At 50.1% G+C, this 27,940-nt stretch overlaps 2 protein-coding genes across 3 annotated transcripts; both read left to right on the top strand.

Moving 5' to 3' along the window:
* Positions 1-18: 18 nt before the first annotated feature.
* ERBB3 (erb-b2 receptor tyrosine kinase 3) lies at positions 19-17,572 on the top strand. Its single transcript, XM_032646826.1, has 28 exons — positions 19-229; positions 4,030-4,181; positions 4,704-4,890; positions 5,609-5,734; positions 6,350-6,415; positions 6,588-6,706; positions 6,816-6,957; positions 7,330-7,443; positions 7,552-7,672; positions 9,288-9,361; positions 9,501-9,591; positions 9,838-10,043; positions 10,248-10,380; positions 10,577-10,667; positions 10,892-11,046; positions 11,451-11,504; positions 11,849-11,990; positions 12,592-12,711; positions 12,837-12,935; positions 13,126-13,311; positions 13,470-13,625; positions 13,867-13,942; positions 14,120-14,266; positions 14,581-14,678; positions 14,775-14,963; positions 15,124-15,195; positions 15,405-15,699; positions 15,887-17,572. The coding sequence occupies exons 1-28, from the start codon at positions 148-150 to the stop codon at positions 16,405-16,407; spliced, it is 4,014 nt and encodes a 1,337-aa protein (XP_032502717.1). The 5' UTR covers positions 19-147; the 3' UTR covers positions 16,408-17,572.
* Positions 17,573-18,510: 938 nt separating this feature from the next.
* Positions 18,511-26,304, top strand: PA2G4 (proliferation-associated 2G4). 2 transcript variants are annotated; one of them, XM_032646694.1, is made up of 14 exons: positions 18,511-18,789; positions 20,588-20,716; positions 20,978-21,083; positions 21,176-21,245; positions 21,493-21,585; positions 22,936-22,999; positions 23,244-23,322; positions 23,475-23,553; positions 23,652-23,785; positions 24,404-24,498; positions 24,624-24,751; positions 24,907-24,960; positions 25,179-25,245; positions 26,085-26,304. In XM_032646694.1, the coding sequence occupies exons 1-13, from the start codon at positions 18,702-18,704 to the stop codon at positions 25,242-25,244; spliced, it is 1,185 nt and encodes a 394-aa protein (XP_032502585.1). In that variant the 5' UTR covers positions 18,511-18,701; the 3' UTR covers position 25,245; positions 26,085-26,304. The 2 variants fall into 2 exon arrangements, with proteins under 2 accessions (XP_032502585.1, XP_032502584.1); XM_032646693.1 differs by having other exon boundaries at positions 26,081-26,299.
* Positions 26,305-27,940: the final 1,636 nt, after the last annotated feature.

Here is a 27,940-nt window from a genome sequence, read left to right as displayed (position 1 = left end):
CCGGCTCCGGCTCCGGTTGCAGTTTGCAACCTCCTCTGCCGCCGCTACCAAGTCTCCGGCGGCTCAGGTGGCTCCGCTTAGATGTCCTAGTCCAGGGCCGACCCCCGGCCGGATTGGGCTGGGCTCCCCTCACTCTCCGCTGGAGTCATGAGAGCGAACGGGGCTCTGCAGGTGCTGGGCTTCCTCCTCAGCCTGGCCCGGGGCTCCGAGGTGGGCAACTCGCAGGCAGGTAAGCGGTGCGGGAGCACCGGCAGGCTCGGAACCTGGGATTCCGAGCCAAATTCGCGGGGTGCCGGAGGCCAGGGGCAGGAGCTCGGGCTGTGCGAGGCTGGGGGTGCGGAGCCCCGGCGCGCTGGGGCCCCCCTGGGCGAAGACCGTCAGGATCAGGTTCTCGGCATGGTCCGGGCGGGGACGGGATTCCCGAACCACTACCTTGCCCCGGCCACCTCCTCCCTGCCGTGTCGCGGACCCTCTGAGGATTTGTCTCTCCGGGTAGGGCTGATGCCGAAACAGTTCACACTTCTGAGGGGCCCTGCAGGGAGGGGAGCTGGGACCTCCATTCTGTAAACGTGAGGGGATGATTGGAGGTGGAGATCTTGGAAAGAGCGGGGCAGGGAAGGGGGGGGGTTCTCGGTTTGTTCCCAACCTCCTGCCCCCAGGGGCTCAAAAACCTCCAGTTTTGTTGTTTTGCCGGCAGGGTGGAGCTGTGGAAGGGGGGAGGTTGTTGTTGTCTACTGTTGGAAAACAAGAGAGGCACCTCCTCTTCCGTGAGTGGGCCTGCCCTGTGGAGAGCTGAGATTAACCCAAGGGCCAAGTCCAGGTGACAGCAGGGTGAGAGGCCCCGCAGAGGCTGACTGGCCTCTTTCTCTCAAAATAATAAAGTTAGCTGGTCCCCGACTTGACCAAACTTTTTTTGTCAAGACCCAGATCAATTCAACTAATACTTATTGAGCATCTACTATGTACAAAGCACTGAGCCAGGAGCTATAGGGTCAAGGACTTGCAGACGCTATTTCTCTCTGTCTTTTCTGTCTCCAACCTGAGGGCCAACAGGGCGCCTGTCCTGTCTTCTGAGGCCCCTGTCCTTGGCAGGGGGGGGGACGTCCTTCTTAGGCCCAGAGTCACCCCCACCCCCATTCTGTTTATTGTCTGGCTGTCTCTAGCAGTCTAGACAAGAGTCAGATTGCTCCTCTGTTCCTCCTCCCACTCCCATGCCAGCTGAGCCCACCTCTTTGGGGTGTCTCTGGGACCATGGACACCTGAGGGGTGCTGGGGTTGCTGGCACTGGAGGAACCCTGTTGATTTCCTCCCCTCCCCCCAGATCTCGGCTTGGGGTTTGGCACAGTCAGGGCCCCTTCCCCAGGGTGGGAGTGGGAGAAACACCTGTGCTTCCCTCACAGTTGCTGGGCCTAAATTTAGACCCTGGGATCTTGAGATGTGAACACTCCCAGCTGGTGGAGGGCGGGGGTCTGGGGATTGGAGTGGGAGAGACTGAGTAAAGTGACTGTATCACTGTCCCATCCAGACCCCTGGAATCTTCAGCTGGGAAACCAGGAGTCCCAGATCCTGGCCACCTTCCCTGAGGGAGACAGGAGGCAGGCATGGTTGGGTCTCTTTACCCTTTATCTGGATCCTGCAGCCTCTGGGCATCCGGCCCTGTCTCAGTCCTTCTATAGCCCCTTTGTCCTGGCTGTGATGGGGGGTGGGGGACTTTGGAGAGGAGGCCTCTGGTTAAGGAGGGGCTGGAGATTCTTGCTGTGACCCACCCCAGTGCTCTTTACCAAAGGGGGGGTCTGTGCCACTGGCCCTCCCTGTGCCCCTAATTCCTGCGTATAGCAGGGACTTTCTAATTCCCCTACCCCCCCTCTCCTCCCCAAGCTGCCTGGTTCCTCCTCAGAGGTGCTGTTCATACTCTCTTCCCACCCAGCCCTTTCCTCCTATTTGTGTAATGTGGACTTTACCCTCAGGGTGGCAGGGAACTGGGATCTCGAACACTGTAGCCTCCCAAGCGCGGACACAAAGTTTGCACAAACACATATGGGCAGGTGGAATGGATGGGGCCACCTGAAATACTTCCAAATAAGGAAACCCAAGGACAGAACCAGTGTAGATTTCTGGGCCAGTAGGGGAGCTGTGTACGTGTACGAGTGTGTGTGTGTGTGTGTGTGTGTGTGTGTGTGTACACGCCCACACCCCACTTCCCTGTGCAGAAATCGTGGCTCCTCCCTTATCTGGGGAGAAGGGTTGGCGCCTTGACTTGGAAGAGGGGGTGTCCTGCCAGGAAGGGGGTTGGGGTGGCGCTGTTCCAGAAACGACTAACCTCCTAGTCGTTTTGTTTTCAACCCAAGGACCCTAGAGTTCCCAGGCTCCTCTGGGAGCTCCCAGCCTGCTGGGTCTAGCTCACCCCTTTCCCTTCATGGGGTGTGATAGGGAATGGGAGCCCTTCAAAGGTCAGGTGGTCAGACTAGGGGTGCATCAGGGAGGAGGGATTGGGGCCTCACCAATCTCCCTCCCTCCATTCACTCCTGCCTCCCACTAGGCTGCCACTGCCTCAGGGAAGGGTGGCTGGGACAGGTGGTATCTACCCCGCCTCCCCGCAGTCTTTCACTGAGCCAGAGGAGAGACAAGTGGTAGGGAGGGCTTCAGGGTCCAACATTTCCCATAGCCCCTATGTCCTCCATACTTACAAAGTAAAGTGAACCCCCAAGACTGACATGCCTCATGTACCTCGAGTCTAGGCTGTCCCTAATGTGAGTGAGAGTGCCATGTTGGAAGCATTCTTTTTTTTTTTTTTTTTTTTTTAATTAATTTATTTATTTTTGGCTGTGTTGGGTCTTTGTTTTCTGGGCAAGGGCTTTCTCTAGTTGCGGCAGGTGGGGGCCACTCTTCATCGCGGTGCGGTGCGCGGGCCTCTCACTATCGCGGCCTCTCTTGTTGCGGAGCACAGGCTCCAGACGTGCAGGCTCAGTAGTTGTGGCTCACGGGCCCAGTTGCTCCACGGCATGTGGGATCTTCCCAGACCGGGGCTCGAACCCGTGTCCCCTGCATTGGCAGGCAGATTCTCAACCACTGCGCCACCAGGGAAGCCCTGGAAAGCTTCTCAATGAATCTCCTCTGACGATGAAATTGGGTAGAAGGCTTAGAATGGAGGCAGTCGGCTGCTGTTTCCATCCTGCTTCTCTGTATTTGCTGAAAAATACTCTAGGGCTGGAAAGTGTGATGCTGAGGGAGCTGGAGTGGGCTGGGACGGGGAACAGAGTGAGAGGAAAGCCAGAGTTGATGAAGGGGGTGCGAGGTGGGCAGTCAGCTCCCTCTCTTCCAGCTTTATAGACAGAGCTCACACTGAGCCCCCCACACCACCACCAGAGGCCCCCTGCCAGTGAGGTCACTCGTCTGAGCCCAAGGCTTGAGGGGAGAGAGGGGGGCAGCGGCTGAGGACAGGGTGTCTGGGGACAGGGTGGGGCAGCCCCCTCCTCCTAAATAGAATCGCCTCATTGTGGGCCGTACCGTGGCCCCAGGCACTGCCCCCGCCCTCTGCCCCCATCCCACCCTCAGTGGACACAATAGGGGCTGTGTGCTGCCCCAAAGAGATATTTATTCCAGGACCTAGAGAGGCAGGATGGGGGTAGAGAAGTGCCCTGGTTGGAGCGGGGGAAGGGAAGAGGAGGGTAACCAAGCTGTGGTCCTTTTCTAACTTCTTTCTAGGGAGGGGAAAACAACCCCACATCCTCCTTGATTAACTCCTTAGCACCTAAAGTAGTACCCAGTAGAGGCACAGAGGAGGCCCAGGTGGGAAAAGGCAATCTTTTCACCTTCTTGTTCAGGGGGCCAGTGAAGGGATTCTGGGAAAAGAGGAAGTTTAGGCTCTCAGTCTGGCCTTGGCCTCTGCCTCTAGGGCGGAGGGTTGGAGGCAGCTGCCTCTGATCGTGCTAAATGTTACTGGAAGAGGGCAACCAAGGGGTGGTCTTGGGGCACAGGGCCGAAAACTTGTGTCCAGGCCTCTGCCATTCTTACCTCCACTTGGAACAGTGTGCCCTGGGACTCTGAATGGGCTGAGTGTGACCGGCGATGCCGAGAACCAGTACCAGACACTGTACAAGCTCTACGAGAGGTGTGAGGTGGTGATGGGGAACCTGGAGATCGTGCTCACAGGACACAATGCTGACCTCTCCTTCCTGCAGGTTAGAGTGCCGACCTCCTTCCTTGACCTCTTCCCCCTTGTCCACCCTACAGAAGCCTCCTTCCTGTCCTCAGGGCTGGAGTTGAGCATTCCTAAGTCTCCATGGTTCCTAAGATCCAAGCCAGTGTGTTTATGGGGCAATGATTGGAATCTGGGGCCTGTGGACTGGTCGCTGTAGCCGGGGATGCACAGGGGCTGGCCCTGAGAAGGGGGCAGGGGCAGGGTAGGGTTCTGCACCAGGGACCAAGAGGCACCTGAGGAGGTGAGGAAGGGATAAGCAAGGACCCTCCTCCTGGCCTGAGGAGCCCTGAGAAGGAAAGGCTAGGAGCCTAGAATCCCTCGGTTATTTCTACAGCTTGTCTTCCCTTGCAGAAGTCGTGTGGCGCCCGCTACTCCCTACTCCAAAACAGGACTTGGAAAAAATTAGAGGAGCTAGAGCTTCCTCAGTGCCTTAGGGAGGGAAAGCGGATTGACACTTCTTGCCCCACTCTCCCTCTCACCCACACGATCTGCTCCATCACAGTGGATCCGAGAAGTGACCGGCTACGTCCTTGTGGCCATGAATGAGTTCTCTACGCTGCCACTGCCCAACCTCCGAGTGGTGCGGGGGACCCAGGTCTACGATGGGAAGTTTGCCATCTTTGTCATGTTGAACTACAACACCAACTCCAGCCATGCTCTGCGCCAGCTCCGCTTTACTCAGCTCACTGGTCAGTTCCTGATGATTCCTTCCAGGCCTGCCCCTCAGCCAACCTGCTGACAGGTGCCTCTTTGATGATGACCCAAGACTGCTCCCTCTAAGTACCCCCGTTCAACGTGCCCACCACCTTGACCACCACGGTCTAAAGGTCCACTCCTCCTTAAATGATAGAGGGCCCTAACAGGGAGCTGAGGCATCTGTCCCCGGGGAGGGTCCTTATGTCCTGGTGGGGCTGAAGTTGGAGCTGAGGCTGTTACACATTCTTCTAACATCCGAGTACAGTGCCCCTTGATGTCCCTCCTTCCCTGGGAATGGGAATCCTCCCTCCCGCCCTCACAAGTCACCCCAAGCTGGAGGACTAGAGAGGTTAAATACCACCTGGCCACCTTCTGATTCTGCCTGTCCCAGTCAGTTGAAAAACACACAGGTAGGGCACGCGGGGGTGGGGAGGTGTGGATTTGAGTCAGGGATCTACTCTCCTTCTTTCCCTTCCCCTCCCCAACTCGCTAAACCGGATCTGGACAGGTGTCTGAGGGGGAAGGACTTTCTTTTGGCCTGCTCCTCTTACAAGGCGTGCCTCCTCTGCAGTTTGGATTTAATTGGACATATCTGCCTGCCCATGTCCTCTGCTCCTGACTCGGGTGGCCTTTCAGACTGGTGGGGAGGCAGGGAAAAGGAGGACTTCCCTGACTAGCCCTTGACCCTGGCACTTCTCTTCCCTACCTCAGAGATTCTGTCAGGGGGCGTTTACATTGAGAAGAATGATAAACTTTGTCACATGGACACAGTTGACTGGAGGGACATCGTGCGGGACCGAGATGCCGAGATAGTGGTGAAGGACAATGGCAGGACCTGTGAGTGGCCATGATCAAGCCTGCCCCCTTGCCCCCACCCAACCAGAGTGACTCCTTTCCCCTCATCAATATGTCCCTAATGTGAACCCAGCTGCCACTGAACAAACCTCGGGCTCTAACCCAAGGAGCCTGCCAGGAGGGAGCAGGTCAGTCCCCTAGAACCTGAACCGCAGAAGCAGCGTGCGAAGGAAAGGGGCTCTGAGTGGGAAGCCAGGTCTCTGGACTGCACATCCATTTCTCTTTCCACTCCAACATCGTTCCTTCTTAGAACCTACCTAGCCCTGACCGCAGTCTGCCACTCCCTGTCCACTCACTCACACATATTCCTACTGGGTTCAGTTTGCCAAGAAGAACCAAATTCCTGGGTTGGGACTGGGCTGAGTGAGGCATGTGCCCCGGGCCCTCCCCTCAGCTGCCCTGTGGGTGGTGTGGAGGCGCGGCTCCACCCCTTGCTGACAGGTTCACTTGAGCCCAGCCCAGCTCCGCTGGGGTAAGGAGGGATGCTGCCCTGGCTCTTCGCTTCCCGGGACTGGGTGCCTGTGTGCTGACATCATACCCTGTTGATTTGAGCAAGCCTTTTTGACAGCCGCTTGTGCTACTTTCCCTCCCAACCAGGTCCCCCCTGTCATGAGGTCTGCAAGGGGCGATGCTGGGGTCCTGGACCAGAAGACTGCCAGACACGTGGGTTTACTTCATTTTAAAGACTTCAAACTCATATATACTTGCATATCCTTGCCCACCCCAGCCTGTGTCGACAGGGGGTAGCGATGAGCCTATAAGGCAAGAGGGTGAGAGATAGCCTCAGAATAAGGTCCTGTGAGCCCTGACAGCTGTGCTTTCTCTCCGTCCGTAGTGACCAAGACCATATGTGCCCCTCAGTGTAATGGTCACTGCTTTGGGCCGAACCCCAACCAGTGCTGCCACGACGAGTGTGCAGGGGGCTGCTCGGGCCCTCAGGACACAGACTGCTTTGTACGTACTGTTAACCACCGCTTGCCTGTTCTGAAATGGGATGTGGGCTTTGGGGAGGAAGTAGGGGTCCATATGTAACATGAGTCTTATGAGCCTTCTGTGTTCCTAGGCCTGCCGGCTCTTCAATGACAGTGGAGCCTGTGTACGCCAGTGTCCACAGCCTCTTGTCTACAACAAGCTAACTTTCCAGCTGGAACCCAATCCCCACACCAAGTATCAGTATGGAGGAGTTTGTGTAGCCAGCTGTCCCCGTAAGTGTCTGAAGGGAAGGAACAATGGTAGTGGAACGAGGATTTTAGGTGAAATTTTAGGAGGCAAAATGGATCAAGTTGGGTGGTTAATAGAGGATATAGAGGGCAATTGGTTGTGATCATCTAGTCACCCCTAATGAATGACCCCTATGTCCCGTTCCCGCATCTGTCTCCCCATGACTTCCAGCAGTTGCTCCTAGCTCTGCTCTTCGGATCCAAAGAGCAAAGGGCCTTTCTAATCCATGAGACAGCACTTAAGGAACCTCGGGTGGTCGATTGGAGCAAATGCAGTGCAGAGCAGGAGGAAGGAGGTTCAGTTGGTAGTTGGCAGTGTTCCTCCCTCATCTCTAATGGTGCCCTCCTCCCTCCTAGATAACTTTGTGGTGGATCAAACATCTTGTGTCAGGGCTTGTCCTCCTGACAAAATGGAAGTAGATAAAAATGGACTCAAGATATGTGAACCTTGTGGGGGTCTGTGCCCCAAAGGTGAGTAAGAGATGGTAAGGAGTTGGTGAAGAGATACCCTTTCCCCTGAGCCTACTCAGACTCCACCCCCCACCCCCCCTCCCCAGTGAGCCTCTTCTGTGTTTACAGCTTGTGAGGGGACGGGCTCTGGGAGCCGCTTCCAGACTGTGGACTCGAGCAACATTGATGGATTTGTGAACTGCACCAAGATCCTGGGCAACCTGGACTTTCTTATCACCGGCCTCAATGGGTTAGAGATTCTGCTTTCATCCCCTGATCCCCCACCCCATCCACCTGCTCACGGTTCATTGCATTGGTTCAAGCCTTCGTATGTGGAGCTGATCAGGAATCTAGATCATAAAATCGTAGAGGCCACAAAGGACCTGACAGTGCTTAACTCCCCAGCCAGGGCTTGAATCCCCTCAGATACCCCTAAGCAATCCAGCCAGGTGAGTGGCAAGGGACAGGGACACTGTGTCCTCCTTCTTAAGGGTTTCTAAATGTTCTTACTTAAATTAGATAAAAATCTGTCTCATGACTTCCAGCTATTTCCCCTAGTTCTACTTCTTGGTTTGGAGCCACAAAGAGCAAAGGGACATTCTAATCCATAGGACAGCATTTACAGTGAGTGAGTGAGTGAGTGAGTGTGTGTGTGTGTGTGTGTGTGTGTGTGTGTGTGTGAGAAACGTTAGGGCCACCTGTCTACTTTGGACAAAATTTTAGATCTAAAGTTGCAAAAAATGGTATAAAGATTTCCCATACACTCTTTATTCAGATCCCCCAAATGTTACCAATGTACCATATGTTTATCATTTCTGTCTCTGTGCGCCACACACACTATATATACATGCTCTTGTTTTTCTGAACCACTTGAAGGTAAATTTCCAGACATGGTGTCCCCTCACCCCAGTTACATTTCAGTGTGTAGTCCTTGAAAACAAGAACATTTTCTTACAAAACCATAGTACAATTGTTTAAATCGGGAAATTAGCATTGATACAAAATGTTATCTAATCTACAGACCTTAATCACATTTCGCTAATAGCTTTGCTCTTGTCCTGGATCACACATTTACATTTGGTGTCTCTTCAGTCTCCTTTAATCTGTCACAGTTCATGACCTTGACCTTGCTGATGAGTACAGGTCAGGTGATTGGTAGTGTGTTCCTTAGTCGGGGTTTATCTAATGTTGCCTCACACTTAGATTCAAGTTGTGCATTTCGATAGGAACACTACAGTTGTATTCTCGGTGCATAGTATCCAGGAGGCACATGATGTTGATTTGTTCCATCATTGGTGATGATACCTCTGGTCACTTGGTTAAGGTGGCATCTGCCAGCTCTTCTACTGTAAAGTTACTATTTTCCCTTTGCAATTAATAAGTATCTTGCGGGGAGATATTTGCCTGAAGCAGTTTTTATGAGAATTGCCAAATGATGATTTTCTAACTCCATTATTCCTCCTGTATTTATTTGTAGGCATTCTTGTGTGAGGGAGAGCCTTCCCTTCCTGTTTATTTACTTACTTGTGTGTTTAATCTGTGTGGATACTTGTTTCAGTCAACATTTCAGAGTCTCTTACAGTCATCATTCCAGCTGTCCTTGGTCTGTTCGTTGTGGGGCCCCTTCAGGATGGCTGCTGTGTTCTTTGGGCTTATACCCCTCATGCTTTGAGCATTTCCTTACTTTTTTGCACAGGATGCTGTAGGCTCATGTTATATTTCAACTGCCTCAGCCATTTCTCCCAAGAGTCCTGTTTCCTTTTAGTGGAGAACGCTATTTGGAAACTAAGTTCTGAGGCTAGGCACGCTCACTGCTACTTGGTTATGCCTCTACCTTGTTGACTGGTTTTTACTGTTCTCCTCAGAGACCCCTGGCACAAGATTCCCGCTCTGGACCCTGAGAAGCTCAATGTCTTCCGGACAGTGCGGGAGATCACAGGTGAGTGGGAGGAGAGCCTGCCCTTACTGAGTATACCACTTGAGAAAATCATGTGCCAGGCGTCAGGGGAGGGACCAGGCAAACCTGAGGAAGGAAGGGGAGAGGCTCCCCACTCATGTGCCCCTCTCCAACCCCTCAGGTTACCTGAACATCCAGTCCTGGCCTCCCCACATGCACAATTTCAGTGTCTTTTCCAACCTGACGACCATTGGGGGCCGAAGCCTCTACAAGTGAGTAAGGGGTGTGGAGATCGTCGCATCTCCGGGCAAAGAACCCAGTTTCTCAGGCGTCCTTGAGTGAAATACAAGGCATGGTCTCATACAGTGGGAGTTTGATGGGGCAAAGGCTAAAGGAGGGGGGAGTCCCTCTCAGTGGGTTGATTAGCCCAGAGCAAATTTGTTGAATGGAAATGAATCCACTGCGTGCTCAGTTTTTCCTCTGTAGTCTCCCCTCTCATCCAGTCTCCTTGTTCTCAGCCGGGGCTTCTCACTGTTGATCATGAAGAACTTGAATGTAACATCTCTGGGCCTCCGATCCTTGAAAGAAATTAGTGCTGGGCGTATCTACATAAGTGCCAATCGACAGCTCTGCTACCACCATTCTTTGAACTGGACCAGGCTGCTTCGGGGGCCTTCGGAAGAGAGACTGGACATCAAGCATAATCGGCCCCGCAGAGACTGCGGTGAGGGAAAGGGCCCACGGACGGGGCGGTGGAATCAGGCAGGAGAGGGGTATAAGGGCTGTTCTGCCCTGCAAGTGGGAGTAGGGATGGGGGACAGAGTCAAGGAGAGGGGGACATTAGGCTGGAAGCAGTAATGAGCAAGAGTTCAGGAAAAGGCTTGTTAGGAGACCTCAGACTCCTCTTAAGCCACCCCTTCCTTTCCAGTGGCAGAAGGCAAAGTGTGTGACCCACTGTGCTCCTCTGGGGGATGCTGGGGCCCGGGCCCCAGTCAGTGCCTATCTTGCCGAAACTACAGCCGAGGAGGTGTCTGTGTGACCCACTGCAACCTTCTGAATGGGTACAGTGAGCGGGGAGAGTCAAGAAGGGGTTGGGGGATGGACCCGAGGGATGGAGCTGTTCAGGTGGCACCTGAAAGCCTTTAGACAACTTTCTGTATATGCCTTGGTGGGAGGCCCTGTGGTTGGGGGATCAGAGCATAAAGGTCAGGCCTTGGAAGTGACCCACCTCCCTTTACCCCTGGCCCCCCACTGCAGGGAGCCTCGTGAGTTTGCCCATGAAGCTGAATGCTTTTCCTGCCACCCGGAATGCCAACCCATGGAGGGCACTACCACGTGCAATGGCTCGGTACAGTAGCAGCACCAGGATCTCTAAGGGAGAGAGGGCGGGGCAACACTGGAGGGTCTAGGGAATGATACGGCCAAATTTCAAGGCCATAGAGAGGCACAGGGAGGTCAGATAATGCTAGGGTCTGTGAATGGAGGATCCTAAATGGCTGGGCTAGTTCTTGTTGGGAAGTGTGGAATTGATCTTGGAATACCATACTTCCTGACCTTCTCTCTTCCACCCAGGGCTCTGATGCTTGTGCCCAGTGTGCCCATTTTCGAGATGGGCCCCACTGTGTGAGCAGCTGCCCCTTTGGAGTCCTCGGTGCCAAGGGCCCCATCTACAAGTACCCAGATGCTCAGAATGAATGTCGGCCCTGTCATGAGAACTGCACCCAGGGGTCAGTGATGGGATGATAAAAGGGTGCTGGCAGAGGGGTAAGAGAACAGAACTAGAGGGAAAGAAGATGGTGAGGAGAGCAGAAAGAAAGAAGGAACTATGACTTAAGAACCACTCCCAGCTGTGTAGTGAAGGATTGGAGAAAGGGAAACTCAGTAACAGCACAAAATGACGCTACAATTTGGGGAACCTGGAATAACCTCAGCTCAGGGGAGTTTCATTCAAGAGAGGGACTCAGGGAGGATTGGTGAGCCAGAGATGGGAGCCATGTCTTGGGATATGCTTTGGGCTTCAGGATGGGATGCCATGGTAGGGTCTGAAACAATGTACATTGAGAGTGTTGGAATTGAGCTTCCTGTGGAAGTTTACCAAGCTCCCATTTAAGGAGGTGACTTTCTTCTCCAGGTGTAAGGGACCAGAGCTACAAGACTGTTTAGGCCAAACACTGGCACTGATCAGGTATGGTGGGCTTGGAGATTTAGGGAGCTGGGAATATTTGGGGAAGGGCCGTTACCTCCTGGGAAGATTAAGTCTCTATTCATTCTGGCCCTCTATATACAGGCTACTATCACTGGACCTGGGGACACAAGAATCCAGGCTTCTGGTCTTCCCTTCCTAAGATTAACTTGCAGTAGTCTTGGGGTGGAGATTGAGGTTAACCCCTTCATATTGCTCAAGGATATATGTAGATGTGAATGTTAACTTCTTGCCCCAGATCTGCGCTATACCTTTAGTACAGGTGTAAATGACATTTGTAAGGGAAGTGTAGACCCAGGATAATTCTGGGCTTCTCTGTCCCACAGCAAAACCCATCTGGCAATGGCTTTAACAGTGGTGGTAGGATTGGCAGTGATTTTCCTGATCGTGGGCAGCACTTTTCTCTATTGGCGTGGGCGCCGGATTCAGAATAAGAGGGCTATGAGGCGCTACTTGGAACGGGGTGAGGTGAGTGCCTAGCTTACCCTTGAAACATACCCTATACCATCACCCTTTTAAGATCCTCTTCCTTCCCCAGAGCTTTGATCCCTTTCTTCAAGGAGGTAGTATGGTCCATTAGAAAGGACTCTGGCCAGAGAAATGGGAGACATGAGTTCTAGTCCTGATTTTGCCATTAATTTGCCGTATGACTTTGAAGAAGTTAGCTTCCTTCTCTGTGCCTCAGTTTATGCATGTATACAGAGGAAATAATAACATTCATCCTTACAAAGTGGCTGTAAGGGTAAGAGGGGATGATGTATGTGAAAGTGCTTTGAAAAACAGAGAGAATTGTGTAAAAGTACTCAAGGTGACAGTATTACCAACTCTCTCCCAGCAAAGGGAAAACCTGACCCTCTTGGTTTCTGGTCTCATGAACACAAACGACTTCCTCAATCCTCAGGTCTTTTATTCCCCCATATGCCTGCAATGCTTTCCAAGACTAGAGACATTCCTCTTCCTGCTCCCACCCCTTTGGGCTTTGCTGCTCTTGGCATCCACCTCTGGGGAGGGGGTTGGAGAGGGACATGGGAGTGGGCTTTCCTGAGTACCTCCTTTCCATCTGTTCCAGAGCGTAGAGCCTCTGGACCCCAGTGAGAAGGCTAACAAAGTCTCGGCCAGAATCTTCAAGGAAACAGAGCTGAAGAAGCTTAAAGTGCTGGGCTCGGGCGTCTTCGGAACTGTGCACAAAGTGAGTGGCCCACAGGAAGTCTGGGGAGGTGGGAAAGGGATCTAGGGCAAAGGAGGGAAAGATTCAGAGACAGGACTAGCCTGGGGAGAATAACCTTAGGCTGACTCCTGCCCAAAATTTCCCAGGGAGTGTGGATTCCTGAGGGTGAATCGATCAAGATTCCAGTCTGCATTAAAGTCATTGAGGACAAGAGTGGACGGCAAAGTTTTCAAGCTGTGACGGACGTAAGTGAAGGCAGGGTGTTCTGTGTGCCACTAGGAGAGGGTTGATATTAGATACGATTATGTAGAAGCACGGTCTTGTGTTAGCAGATACTGTGTTAGCCATGTTGATGTCTTCGAATGTTGGGGGAGCCCTGGTCTGGTTTTGTGTGACCCTGTTTGTTCCCAGGATGACCCTTCTTGTGTCTCTTAGCATATGCTGGCCATTGGCAGCCTCGACCATGCCCACATTGTACGGCTGCTGGGACTGTGCCCAGGGTCATCCCTGCAGCTCATTACTCAGTACCTGCCTCTGGGCTCCCTGCTGGATCATGTGAGACAACACCGTGGGGCACTGGGGCCACAGCTGCTGCTCAACTGGGGAGTACAAATTGCCAAGGTGAGAGGAGACTGGAGGAGTTCTAAGATGAAACTGCCTGTGGGCCCACAGGGAGGCGACCAGGAGGTTCAAGCGTTGAGAGGTGCCTTAGGGTTTGAGGTGATTCTGAAGCTCAAGGACCAATTTCCCCAACCTTGAGAACACTTCCTTCCCTATAGGGAATGTACTACCTTGAGGAACATGGTATGGTGCACAGGAACCTGGCTGCCCGGAATGTGCTACTGAAATCACCTAGTCAAGTTCAGGTGGCAGATTTTGGGGTTGCTGACTTGCTGCCCCCTGATGATAAGCAGCTACTGCACAGTGAGACCAAGGTAAGGTGACACAAAGGCTGGGTAAGGAGGCAGGGGTGGAGTGAAGCATGGGGACGGGAAGCACTCTGTGGTCTCTTTGAGAGGCCAGCAGATGCTGCAGAGTTAGTCCAAGGAGAAGAACCTGGAGATGCCAGAAATAAAAGCTTAGAGAGCAGCAAAGAACGACAGAGAACATGGGTTTAGAAATGCTAAGAAAATGTGTGGAAATCAGCTGGTGACACCTTTGTCTTTAATCCCCCAGACTCCAATTAAGTGGATGGCCCTCGAGAGTATCCACTTTGGGAAATACACACACCAGAGTGACGTCTGGAGCTATGGTCAGTCCATCTGGATGCCCACCATATCATCACTGGTCCAAATTCCAAAGATGCCTTTTGAGACCCTTTCTTAGAATCTCTAAGCCCTTCAGATCCTGGGTCAGGATCTGCCTTCTCTTCATCTGCATGCCCATGTCTACTATTTTGCCATCAACTAGTCATGTCTTCCTATACCAGGAGTGACAGTTTGGGAGCTGATGACCTTTGGGGCAGAGCCCTATGCAGGGCTGCGACTGGCTGAAGTACCAGACCTGCTGGAGAAGGGGGAGCGGTTGGCACAGCCCCAGATCTGTACCATTGACGTCTACATGGTCATGGTCAAGTGTGAGTTACCTGCTGATTTCAGCCTTTTTTTTTTTTTACTCCATTATTGCTTCATTGGACTGAAAACCTAAAAAGCATAGATAAACAATGCTCAGTGATGAAAAGTGAATACCCAGGACAGCGGTGCATGCCCCAAACGGTCTCCGCCCAATAAACACTAAGCACTCTCCACATTATTGATGCCAATGGCATCTACGTGGATGTCAGGCTCCCCACACAAAGATGAGGGAACAAAGCGTCAGCCATTTTCTAAGTAGCTTCCCTCCCTACTCCACTCCCCTCTTATCGCTCTCCTTCCTACATCTTACCCCCAGGTTGGATGATTGATGAGAACATTCGCCCAACCTTTAAAGAACTAGCCAATGAGTTCACCAGGATGGCCCGAGACCCACCACGGTACCTGGTCATAAAGGTGAGTGGAGATTAGGAGGTGCCAAGGAGATCTAGAGAAAAGGGAACTTGGCTGGAACCAGGATGTACCTTAACAATCAACCACCTGCCCTCACAGAGAGAGAGTGGGCCTGGAATTCCGCCTGGGGCAGAGCCCCCTGCTCTAACAAACAAGGAACTGGAGGAAGTAGAGCTGGAGCCAGAACTAGACCTAGACCTGGAGTTGGAGGCAGAGGAGGAGAACTTGGCAACCACACTAGGCTCTGCCCTTAGCCTGCCACTTGGGACACTTACTCGGCCACGTGGGGTAAGATTTTCCAGTTTCCCAAGACTTTCTGCACCCTAAGCCCTCTGTACACCTGTGCCCTCATGAATCCCACAGATGTCCATATTAACTATTCAAAGGCCGCTGTGGTGAGCAGACTTCTCTCTTAATCTAAACTTCTTCCTCACTTGTTTCATCCTAGAGCCAGAGCCTTGTAAGTCCATCATCGGGATATATGCCTATGAACCAGGGGAATCTTGGGGAGGCTGCCCAGGTAAGGTCTGTCTCTTTAAGAGGATGCCAAGAGGCTGGGTGGCAGTGTCTTAGGATTGATAGGGGTAGTGTGGGAGACTTTAAAAACCTCTGAGGTTTAATCAGTGTCCTACAAAACAGAAGGCACTGAACGACCCAAGCTCCTTCTAAACAAATCTCTCTTCTTCCCTCATTTCTGTGTAAATCTCCACGTATTATTTTCCTCCTTAGAAGTCTGCAGTTCGTGGGTGTAGTGAACGGTGCCACCGTCCAGCCTCTCTGCACCCAGTGCCACGGGGACGCCTGGCATCAGAGTCATCGGAGGGCCATGTGACAGGCTCTGAGGCCGAGCTCCAGGAGAAGGTATCCATGTGTAGAAGCCGGAGCCGGAGCCCACGGCCACGAGGAGACAGTGCCTACCATTCCCAGCGCCACAGCCTGCTTACTCCTGTCACCCCACAGTCCCCACCAGGGTTAGAGGAAGAGGATGTCAATGGTTATGTCATGCCAGATGCACACCTCAAAGGTGCCTGACTTTCTGTAGCGCTTTCCTCAAATCTTTCTCTAATCCTCCTTCCACAGGCTCCTCTTGATCCTTCTGTCTTCTCTGATCATATCCCTCCCTATTCATTTTTTCCTAAGACTCCCCCACTCCTCACTGCCTATTACAATGAAGTAATACCACATACCTAGCCTCTCTTCTCAACCCTCAGGTACCTCCTCCCGGGAAGGCACCCTTTCTTCAGTGGGTCTCAGTTCTGTCCTGGGTACTGAAGAAGATGACGACGACGAGTATGAATACATGAACCGGAGGAGAAAGTGCAGTCCATCTCGTCCCCCTAGGCCAAGTTCCCTTGAGGAGCTGGGTTATGAGTACATGGATGTGGGATCAGACCTCAGTGCTTCCCTGGGCAGCACACAGAGTTGCCCGCTCAACCCCGTGCCCACCATGCCCAACGCCAGCACAACTCCGGATGAAGATTATGAATATATGAATCGGCGACGTGGTGGAGGAGGTCCTGGGGGGGATTATGCAGCCATGGAGGCCTGCCCAGCAGCTGAGCAAGGGTATGAAGAAATGAGAGCTTTCCAGGGGCCTGTACACCATGGCCCCCAGGTCCATTATGCTCGCCTCAAAACTCTACGTAGTTTAGAAGCCACTGACTCTGCCTTTGATAACCCCGATTACTGGCATAGCCGGCTTTTCCCCAAGGCTAATGCCCAGAGAACATAACCCCTGCTCACTGAGGTACTCAGGGAGCATTTGATGGCAGCTAGTGCCTCTGGAGGGTACCCCTCTTCTCCTTAGTCTGTCTCCCTCACAGATCTCAGCCCCATTTCCCTAGTCCTAGACAATTCCAATCAACCTTTGGAGGCCTTAAACACTCGGACACAAAATTCTTGTGGTATTAGCCAGCTTTGCACTTTTTCTCTTTCCCAAACCCAGGAAAGGAGATGGTTTTCCCTATTTTATGTGCTTTCCCAGTCCCATTCCTCAACTTCCTTGGGGGAACTCCCTGGCAATATGAAGGATTACTCCCCATGTCCCTTTCTCTTAGACTCTGACTTGTTGAGACTAGGCTTTAAAGTGTGACTTTGTTGCCCATCAGACTTCGAAGGAAGAGGAAAGGGGGGAACCTGGCAGGGGAAAGCAAAATTTTGGCTTGTGACCCTTAACCCCCTAGAAAAAATGAGAAGCTTAAAATCTTGTGAAGAGGTTGGGAGTAGATATTAATGATTACTATTAACTGAGCATTTACTATGTGTCGAGCATCATGCTAAACTTTACCAACATTATCTAACTTAATCCTTGACACCAATTCTGTATGCTAGGTATTATCCCATTTTACAAATAAGGAAACTGAGCCTTAAAGAGATTAAGTAAATCAAATAGCAGGTCCGGATTCAAGATCTTCCAATGCATGTGCTCTTACTGTAAAGTATCAAGGAAAACTGATATATAAGTCAGAGCCCTTGAAGGGGCATTGTCTTCTTGTTTTTGCACTGAATCAAGTCTAACTCCAGCAGCTACAGCCTGCTCCTACACCCAGACTTTTTATCTCAGAAGGTGGGAGTAGGGGGTGGTCAGAAGGAAAAATAACTGGGCATCTCTGTGTAAACCATAACCTACATGTGCTGTATATGATCTCCACCCAAGGGACGGATTCACAGTGGTCCCAAGAGCCACTTTTAGGAGCTATTCTCATCCAGTAGTGGGAAGCTTCCAGGTGGCATAGAAAGAGGACCCAGCTTCAGACTTCCGTCCCCATGGATGGGAAACTGGGGGTATCTGTTGTTAGCCCTGAAGTTTTTTTGTTTTGTTTTTATACGTCTGAATAAAAATGCCAACGTTTTGCAGCTTCTTGTCTGTCAAATAAAAACCTTTAGTGTGTGAGGTAGACCGCCCCTTTTCTCTGTCCCTCAGCAGTGGATAGCTACCACTATATGCTTCTTTCTCTGTCTCCTGATAGGCCTACTCGGCCCCATGTAGCTTTCTCCAGCCCTACTTTTCCTTATTCCCTAAGACCAGCATAGGGCACAGTCCTTTTCACTTAAGGGTTTTACTAGGAATCTACAGGGCAACCAGCTGGGAATAACAAAACAAGCAAAAACAACACGTTTAGGAAGTTAGAAAAAGCCCTAAGAGGTGGAATACTGAAAACGCAAATGTTTTAGAACTCTCATTCTCTTAAATCTCTGTGAACACTTCCCCTAGGTGCCATCAAAGCCTGTTGTTAAACAATAGTGCCATCTTCAGTGGGAGTCCCGTCTCTAGATTGGGAGGCTGTAAACGGATAATCCTTCAGAAGTCTGGCTGCTCAGTTAGCCCATGCTGCACAGACTCCTGATCTCCTTCCACACCCGCTCTGCCCCTCCCCGTTCTCGCAGCACCTGAGGACGAGTGGACTGGCCGGGCCGGTCCCTCCTGCCACTCCAGGGATCCGGGGAAGGGCGTACCCGCCCTTAACGCAATCTCCCCGACTCGCCTCCGCTCGGCTCCACCCTGCCCTGCAGCCTCCAAACACACTTCCCCGCCGTAGCTCCGCCCCTTCTCTCTTAGCCCGTCCCTCTCTATTACGGGTTCTCGCTCAGCGCTCCTGGTGATTGTGGTTTTTCCGAGAGAGACCACGCTTCTACTCACGCTCTCCAACGGCTCCGCCTTCCCGCCGGAGCCTGACCCTTCCCAGCGTGCTCGGCGATTCCGGCGTGCGAGGCCCTCGGAGGGCAAGGCCCCAGGGCCTGGCTTAGGGACGCGAAAGGCAGGCTGGGAATTGTAGTTTGATAGCCCGTGAGGGGGGCTAGAGGCTGGCTGTAGGAGGGACTCGTTGTCCCAGCGTGCCCTGCGCCTCAGCCCGCGCGCTCGCAGTTTCTCGCTCTCGCCCGCCCTCCGCTCCTTAGCTTGCTCGCGCTTTTGCTCGCGCTCTCCTCGCGGATCGAAGGGATTGTGGCTACAGCCTGTGGCTGGGAAGGGCGACAGAGGCGGCGGTTCAGGAGAAACGAAGCTGCAGTGGTGGTGGTGGTGGGAAGATGTCGGGCGAGGACGAGCAGCAGGAGCAAACTATCGCCGAGGACCTGGTCGTGACCAAGTATAAGATGGGGGGCGACATTGCCAACCGTGAGTGCGGCCTCAGGGGTCCGGAGATCGAGGCTGGGAGGGAGGGGCAAGGGGGACGGTGTTGAGCTGGCCCCTGAGGGGCTGGAGCGGTGGGGTCATGCAGTGTGGGCTAGTGAGGGCCCCGCGCAGGTCTGCTGGTGGTGGCGTGGTGGGGAGGCTCCGTGTCACGCCTGGGACCTGAGAGCCTAGGCCTGGGCTGGAGTCTCTGGAGATGCGGGCGGGCGAGCGGGCGGCCGGGAGGGGCGGAGAGCTGGGCCTCCGGCCGGCTCCAGCCCTAGGCGGTTGGTAAGGAGGCGAGGCGTATCTCTTGCCCCTCACCCTTCAGTCCGGATCTCTGTCTCTGATTTTGGCAGCAACGAAGCCATCTCGAAAAGGAAGAGCCCCTCTATTTTGTAGCGGCTCTCCGCCGTCAGGAGCCTAGCCGGCACGTGTTGCCAGGTCCCCTGCGGATCGCCGGCTCCCTCCGCTGTGGTCCCTGACACCAGCTTCCCTACCACGTGCTTTGTTGTAGTTTTTCGTTCTTTACTTCAGCTCCTTCCTTGATGGGGGCCGCCTTCTACTCTTGGGCCAGCTCAGGGACCGTTGGAGGGCATCCCATAACTCTTGGAGATGTATCTCACTGTTCTCGAAGTTATTCATCACTACCTCCAATCTGCGCAGATGGCTTTAGTTAGTCGTCAAATTTGATTGTTCTCAAGGGTTTCACAACTTTAGGAGTGTTTTGAGGTCCTCCCCCCAACTAGGCAAACCTGTGAATAGTACTGTTAAAGGGGGGACTGATGTTAGAATCTCAGAATATTAGGGCTGTGCTCTGACTTACTCAGTAGCCGCCTGCCTCTCTGGACAGATGTCTCACTTTCTGACTTCTCTCTTTCCAATTTAAAACCCAGTTAGGGGGACAGAAAGTGCTTGTCTTTGGGCTTTTAAATGGTTTTGACAGTAAAGATAGGCATTTAGGATGCCTTTGATCCTATGGCTGAAAACCTGAGTTTTTCAGACTTCCAAAGAATCACCAAAACTTGGATCACAGAAATCAAATCTGAAGTCCAGGATGGGCCACGGAGAGGGTATCTGGTGAACAAAACAATGCTTTATAACATAATGGACATGTAGTGGTTTGAATCAGAAAAAAAATTTTTTCCCTCTTGCAGTTTATAACTTCTGAGGCACTTGTGATTCCAGATACCAGTTTGAAACTCTTTTGGGTCACATACCTGTTTGAAACCTGCTAAAAGCAGAGCTTGCTGAAGCCCAGGGACCTTAGTTTAAGTCTCCTTGACTTGTTATTTGAAGAAATAAGTCTACATAAATTGGGATTACTGACATCTAATTGGGGTGTCTGGGAAGGGAAGAAGGTAGCATTTAACAGTGCATCAGCTTAGAGTCAGCAATTGCATGTCTACCTTCCTGTTGTCCCTGACGCCTATAAATTTCCTCCAGGCTGCTTTGCATGTATGTTGGATACCTTGGTGAGAACCCCCTTAAAGTTCATAATCCTGTCCTACCACACCACAGATACCATCTTTGAAAGTCTCTCTTGCCTAAGGAAACAGATGTCTCCCAGTTGTCACACTATATAAGAGAGGAAAGGGAGTGTTGGCTTTTTTATTTCAGGAAAGGAAGGTAGAGATTTCGAGATTATAGGGAGGTACATTGCAAGAGACAAAACTTATTCCCTCTTTCATCCTTTGAGCAATGGCACTAGGGAATATTAGAAACTCTAAGTCCAACTTCTAGGTGTTTCTTGGATGGTAACTTAGACAACACATGCAGGACTGATACGGGGTTCTGTTCCCAGGGGTACTTCGGTCTTTGGTGGAAGCATCCTGTTCAGGTGTGTCGGTACTGAGCCTGTGTGAGAAAGGTGATGCCATGATAATGGAAGAGACAGGGAAGATTTTCAAAAAAGAAAAAGAAATGAAGAAAGGTAAAAACAATCCCCCACAAATTTCCTAAGTTTGACCCTTATTCAGTCCTGTTTGTTTTATTGTAATGATGCATCCCCTACCCCAGCACTCATTGAGATATTTGGAAATTTGGAATGGCAAGGGGGATTCAAGCAGTTTCCCACCCAATCCAAACTGATCAAACTTAAGCAAGACCCTGAAGAAAATCCACTCATCTTTCTGAGGGGCAACAGGGCTCCAAGAGAGTGAGCAAGGCAGTAAGGCTGATTGTCTCTTTACAGGTATTGCCTTTCCCACCAGCATTTCAGTAAATAACTGTGTATGTCACTTCTCCCCTTTGAAGAGCGACCAGGACTATATTCTCAAGGAAGGTGACTTGGTAAAAATGTAAGCTTAAACTATTTTAGAGCACTTGTCTTCTTCCTAAGCATTCACAGTAGTGCCAGTTGCTAATGCTGTACTCTGCTCTTGCCTTTCAGCGACCTTGGGGTCCATGTGGATGGCTTCATCGCTAATGTGGCTCACACTTTTGTGGTTGATGTAGCTCTGGTAGGTGGACCACTTTGAACGCTGTTCAGCCAGTGGGGAGTGGGGGAGGGCACACTGCTGCTTGCTTCTTATCCCCAGCCCCACCACCACGCAAGTTTTGAGGGAGTATTTAGAGAAATGAAAGAGGAAAGGGTGTTTTCTCTCCTGACCACTGGCTGCGTAATGGACACAAACAGATATTAACTGAAAGACCAGCTGTGTTAAAGAGCTTTCCAGGAAGGCACTCACTGCATTTCCTTATCTACAGGGGACCCAAGTAACAGGGCGGAAAGCAGATGTCATTAAGGCAGCTCACCTTTGTGCTGAAGCTGCCCTACGCCTGGTCAAACCTGGAAACCAGGTAAGCTGTTGAGTCCAACTCCAAAGCTTGTTAGAGCCAAAGATGCGTTATGCATCTACAGCTATTCTATACTGAAAGAGAAGAAGCAGGAATTAAAGAGTAATACCAAAGAGCAGTTAAATCTGAGTGCCTACCTTAGATGGTATCGTGCTAGGTGTAAGGGGATATGTGGTCCCTTTCTCATGGAGCCTATAGAGATCCTTTTTCATATTTTGGATGTGCATCTTTCCCCAAAATAATTTGAGATAGAGAGCTTACAATAAAACACAGATACCACAGTTTTAAAACTCAATTTTAAAAGCTTATAAAACAAAAATCATAATAGTACCAGTAAATTGGTGGCAAAGAGGCCAAAGCCCCTTGCAAGACAATATTAGGAAGCCCAGGGATCATAAACTGCTCATGAATTCATACAATTTAGTGTGTTAGACTATTAATGGAGATTTTTCTCTAACACTTAGATTTCAGAGACCTGTTCAATACTTAAAGCATCCTCTTTTTTTCTGTGCTCTCTTTACACTTTTCATCAGTTTGTCCCCATTGTAACTTAATTGCATCATTTTTACTTGGACCTCTGTTGTAGGTTTCTTACAGTGGTACCTACTTCATAGAGCTACCATAAAGCACTTTGAACAGTACTTGGCACATAGTAAGCCCTTGTGTCAGCTATTATTAATTCGCACGTTAATTATTTTTATTATTTATATACTGTGTCTTTTCATTATTTATATTGTGTCTTTTCACTGAAAGGTACTGTTAATATAGTGGCTGTTGTCTAGCTGTGACATTAGACTTTCTGGATTCTCACCCTGTTGCCACCCCATACTGATTTTAAATAACTTCAAGTTCAAATTTCCTCATCTGTAAAGTGGGGAAAATTAAATTGTGCCTTATTATCACATGGCTGTGAAGATTGAGATCATCCATGTAAAAAAGAGTTTCTATACCCTTTCAACAGGTTAGAATTCCAAGTATAATGGACTAAACACTATGGTCAGAAAACCTGGGTTTATACCAGGTTCGTTTGGTTAACTGGTTTAACCCTGGGCAAATCATATAACCTTTCTGAGCCTCAGTTTCCTCCTCTAGATTGGGTTGTAGATCTGCACTATTCACCTTAGAGAATCGTTATCTAAGTAGACCATCTTCATGAAAGTGCTTTGTAAAATGGTATGCAAATGTAATTTCTAGGTTGTAGGGATGATAGGGCCTATGAAATGAAAAACCAATGAGAATCATTGCACTTGCTTGAGGATATTAGATCTCTCAGTTCTTTTATGCTTCTTGTTCTCATGGTAGACAACTTACTAGCCTGTGTATCTTATCTTTTATTTGATCTTGTACTTCTAGAACACACAAGTGACAGAAGCCTGGAACAAAGTTGCCCACTCATTTAATTGCACACCAATAGAAGGTGAGACTTCAGATAGTAGGGTTGGGGGTCTAAGTATGAGTGGTTTTGCAAAATTAAGACTTTTGCTCCCTTGAGGATCCATCTTGGCCCTGACATAATCCAAGCCAAAAACCTCAGTGCCCTGTGTTTCCATAGCCAGGCACTTTGCTCTCATTGTCTGCTCCATGATTCTACTTGGGTGGGTGGGTTGGAAACCTTTTGGGATTCTAGGTGAGTGGTACCATAGACTTTGTCCAATCTGCAGGTATGCTGTCACACCAATTGAAGCAGCATGTCATCGATGGAGAGAAAACCATTATCCAGAATCCCACAGACCAGCAGAAGTAGGTGCCCTGTATCCCACCCTGTACCTTCTGTCATACCAGACTACTCATGAATTTATCCTTCCATACTCCAGGCTAATCTTATCTACTTTCTACTCTAAACTCCAGGAATTACTTATTGCTCTTTATGGTTCCCTTTCTGTTCCTTTTAGGAAGGACCATGAGAAAGTTGAATTTGAGGTACATGAAGTATATGCTGTGGATGTTCTCGTCAGCTCAGGAGAGGGCAAGGTGAGGAATGTTTACCAGAGCTAGCGGGGCCGGGGGGGGGCCGGGGGCGGCTGAGGGTGTGTTCCAAGAGCACCAGACCAAAATGTGATCTTTTTTAGGCCAAGGATGCAGGACAGAGAACCACCATTTACAAAAGAGACCCTTCTAAGCAGTACGGCCTGAAAATGAAAACTTCTCGTGCCTTCTTCAGTGAGGTTGAAAGGCGTTTTGATGCCATGCCTTTTACTTTAAGGTACTACTGCACTTCCAAGCTCAGGGCTTGGAACCAGTCTGACCCATAGACCACACACCCCAGGAGCACTCTTATTTATTTATTTATTTACTTTAAATTTATTTTATTTATTTATTTTTGGCTGCATTGGGTCTTCCTTGCACGCGTGCTTTCTCTAGTTGCGGCAAGCGGGGGCTACTCTTCGTTGCGGAGCACGGGCTGTAGTCACGTGGGCTTCAGTAGTTGTGGCTCGCGGGCTCTAGAGCGCAGGCTCAGTAGTTGTGGTGCCAGGACTTAGTTGCTCCGTGGCATGTGGGAAGTTCCCAGCCCAGGGCTCGAACCCGTGTCCCCTGCATTGGCAGGCGGATTCTTAACCTCTGTGCCACCAGGGAAGCCCCCAGGAGCACTCTTCCTTCCCTCACCTTTCCCTCCCTCTCTCTCCTCTCCTGCCTAGACTTGTAGCTCCAGCCTGTGTGCATGCCTTCTCCCCTCTGCCATCTCCCTCTCATAGAAGGTAGTGTAAAAAAGCAATCCTACGCATGATTTCTGCCTGAGGGTAGGAGTTATGTAAAAACATGAGCAAAATGGTAAGACATGATAAGGAGATAAGGATACCTGAATTTGTCTCTCCCTCCCCAGAGCATTTGAAGATGAGAAGAAGGCCCGCATGGGTGTGGTGGAGTGCGCCAAACACGAACTACTACAACCATTTAATGTTCTCTATGAGAAGGAGGGTGAGTTCTAAGAAGAGAGTTGTACTTTGGAGCCCCTGATTATGGTCCCCTCCTCCCTATAGCTCACAGAAAAGAGGATGGATGACAAGGGAACATTTTATCAAAATACTTTGTTTCTCTCATAGGTGAATTTGTTGCCCAGTTTAAATTTACAGTTTTGCTTATGCCCAATGGCCCCATGCGGATAACCAGTGGTCCCTTTGAGCCTGACCTTTATAAGTCTGAGATGGAGGTCCAGGATGCAGAGCTCAAGGTTAGTGTGGGATGGAAAGGGGCGGGCACGTGGCACTTGTCTTGGGAGTGAGGAATAAGTGATGGGAAGATCCTGAAGAGAGCTACAGTGCCGAGAGTAGCACTTGGTGTTTGCTCCACATTCCTCAAAATTTGTTTTCCTTCTATATGTTCCAGGCCCTCCTCCAGAGTTCGGCAAGTCGGAAAACCCAGAAAAAGAAAAAAAAGAAGGTTCGTTACAGTCATCCCTCTCTGGCAGGGTGAACCTGATCCCTCTTTATTCCACCTTCCTGGGTCATGGTGGGTGTGTAGATTTCTGTATGTCCTTATTTCTCCCCGTCTCAGCCCTGACCTAGAGAATTAGGATATTTTTGTCCTTGGCCCCCCAGACACTACCCTAAGTTGTTGGAAACTGACATGTCTTCTCCCTCTCCTTTCCATGAATGTAGGCCTCTAAGACTGCAGAGAATGCCACCAGTGGGGAAACTTTAGAAGAAAATGAAGCTGGGGACTGAGGTGGGTCCCATCCCCCCAGCTTGCCACTCCTGCCTCATCCCCTTCCCACCACACCCCAGGCTCTGTGAAATGCAGTTCGTCTTCTCCACCCAGGACCACCAGCAGAGCGGGGTCTCCCTGTCCTCGTCCCAGTCCCCCAACCCAGCCCCCTTCCAACAACAACCAGCTCCAACTGACTCTGGTCTTGGGAGGCCAGGCTTCCCAGCCATCGAAGACTACTTTAAATAGAAAAGAGAAATTGAATAATAAAATCAGGAGTCAAAATCCATCGTCTTCAAGCCCCTCTTTCTAGCCTTTTTCTACTATTCTCTGCTTGGTCGAGGTTTATGACCCTACAACAGAAGGGGGAAGAGGCTAAAGTAGCCACCACCACTAAAAACTCAGCTGAAATTTTTTTATACCACTCCAGTGTCAGCATTTTCCCATCTGTTGGGGCTTGTTCCTCTCTCTTTTCCCACTCTCCCCAAGTATTTTATCAGGGCTCAAAATAGAGGAGCTATTCTTCAGACTGTTTTTCTTCACATGTGGCAGATTCCTTCTATGATCCAGGCTGTCTAGTCAGGCCCCTCCCATTTTTAGGAGCTGGAGCCTGCGTTTACCAAGGGATTCTCATCTATCAAATGGATCCTCATTTGTAAATCTTTGTAGTCAATTTTGTTCTGCAGGACATTTTTTTCCCCCTCCACAAGGCTTAAAGAAGTAATCCATCTCAACCATGTCCATTTCTTTGGACTCAGTGGGATTCCTCCCTTGCTCTATCTTAGAAACTTGAGTCGGAAGCTCCACTGTGGTTTTGTTCCCTGTTTGAAATATTTTGACCTCCCTTTCTTGAAAGAAAGACCTGGAACCAGAGGAGCAGACTGATTGAAGAGACAATACTCCTGGCTTTCTGAAGCTGTGGACTTGGATGAATTGCTAGGGGTTTGGAGAGAAAGTTGACGAATTTCAGTACCTCTGGCATGCTGTCCCAGGGAACTAGGGCTCCCGCTAACTTACAAGGTTTTTAAACACATTGAAAATGACATGGCGTTAAAATAAATTTGGATTTGCTCATAATCATGTGTCTTTGTTTGCTGCTCTTATTTGATGGCGGTGGGAGAGTGTGAGTTGAAGTGATCATTTGGAATCTCTTTTGTTTTGTTTTGTTTGGCATGCAGAATCTTAGTTCCCCAACCAGGGATTGAACCCATACGGAATCTTAACCACTGGACTGCCAGGGAAGTCCCTGGAACCAGTTTTCTATAGCCATATTTTACCTTTCTAAAACAAGGAATACCTTGAGTTGGGGGGACATAAATCCTGAGTTCTCTGAAAAGAGTACGTTTTCTATGGGAGTTTGTGATTTAGTTTTCTGACGTAAAAACATAAACCTTGCTGCCGACACTGTTCAGGACATTAATGTTTACTGCAAAAAGTAAGAACACTGTATGCAAGTGATTATCTTGATTTAGGAAGCCAGGAAGAATGCGTTTAGTGTTATGCAATTTTTCAGGGCCAGCCTGAGATTGGATGGGTAATTTGTATTAGAGCTTACGTATGAGGCATTGCTGACCTGAAGATACTATGCTGAGTGAAACTGAACACATCCCTTCATGAGAACTTACAGACAGTGGGCGATCAACAGGTGAGATCCCAGTGGATTTGATATAAAAATAATCCTGGGGTTTTTTGTTTTCAAACACATTACCTTCTGATGGTGACAATACTAGAACCGCTTAGGCACTTGGAACAAGGGCCCTAAATTTAGAAACCTTGTTTTTCCAGAGCTAAAAAGTGAAATTTTATAAAGGGAAACCACTAAAAAAGGGATTGTAACAAGCCATACCGTATCTTACAGTGAATAAGGTGAAGTCTGTATGATGAAGAGTTCTCTTTCATCCTTCATAACTGTAGCCAAATCTTTGGGTGTCTTTTCCGGGTACTTCTGACCTAACCATACCGTGAGACTGGGAAGTTGTCTTGCCACCAAATACCATTCTTGCCCTAAAGAAATGTGTACCTCATCTTGCTTCCCCTCTGTCAATTGATTTGATCTTCACCCTATGCAGAAGGAGAATCACTTAAGTATTTTCTGAACAAGATGCATCGTGGCCAGGAATATAGTGACAATCTGCCTCAGGCATTGTAGAGAAAGACCGGACTTGGCTAGGAAAAGAGTTTATCTTCGATAGTTACAAAGTTCTCTGTAGTATGACAGCTTTCTCGACTCCTCACTTTACATCCTTTCAATGTTCTGAAATCTTAGGACCTTTGTAAGTTCCAAGATCGAATCTCCCTGCAGCAATTTAGTTCAGAAAATAAGGTAAACCAGTAAAACAAATCAGGAGTTTTTTTGTTCAATCTGCACCTATCCATAGTAAAATGGAGGATATCGCCAGCAAACTGCAACTCCCATGAAGCAATGAGAGGGAAGGCGGAAGTAGCTGCCCATTGCTCGTTTGCACCTCTAGGTCTCTTATTGGAAACATGTGCTCATATTTAAATAATACAGTATACTCATAATAAAACTGGGGAAAGGGGAATTTTGTAACTCAAACTCAAAATATTGTTTTCCAACAGAACTTTCCTAATTCAATCACTTCTCCGGTACCTAAGGCCGAAACCTATTGTTGTTCCCCTCGGGCAGCCCCGCCCCTAGGGGCAGGGCGAGACAGCGGAAATGACGACATGAGCGTTCCATTAAATATCCGTAGGC

Source organism: Phocoena sinus, chromosome 10, assembly GCF_008692025.1.
Source record: "Phocoena sinus isolate mPhoSin1 chromosome 10, mPhoSin1.pri, whole genome shotgun sequence".
In the NCBI taxonomy this organism is placed as follows: Eukaryota; Metazoa; Chordata; class Mammalia; order Artiodactyla; family Phocoenidae; genus Phocoena; species Phocoena sinus.
This window is presented reverse-complemented; position numbering and strand designations above follow the sequence as displayed.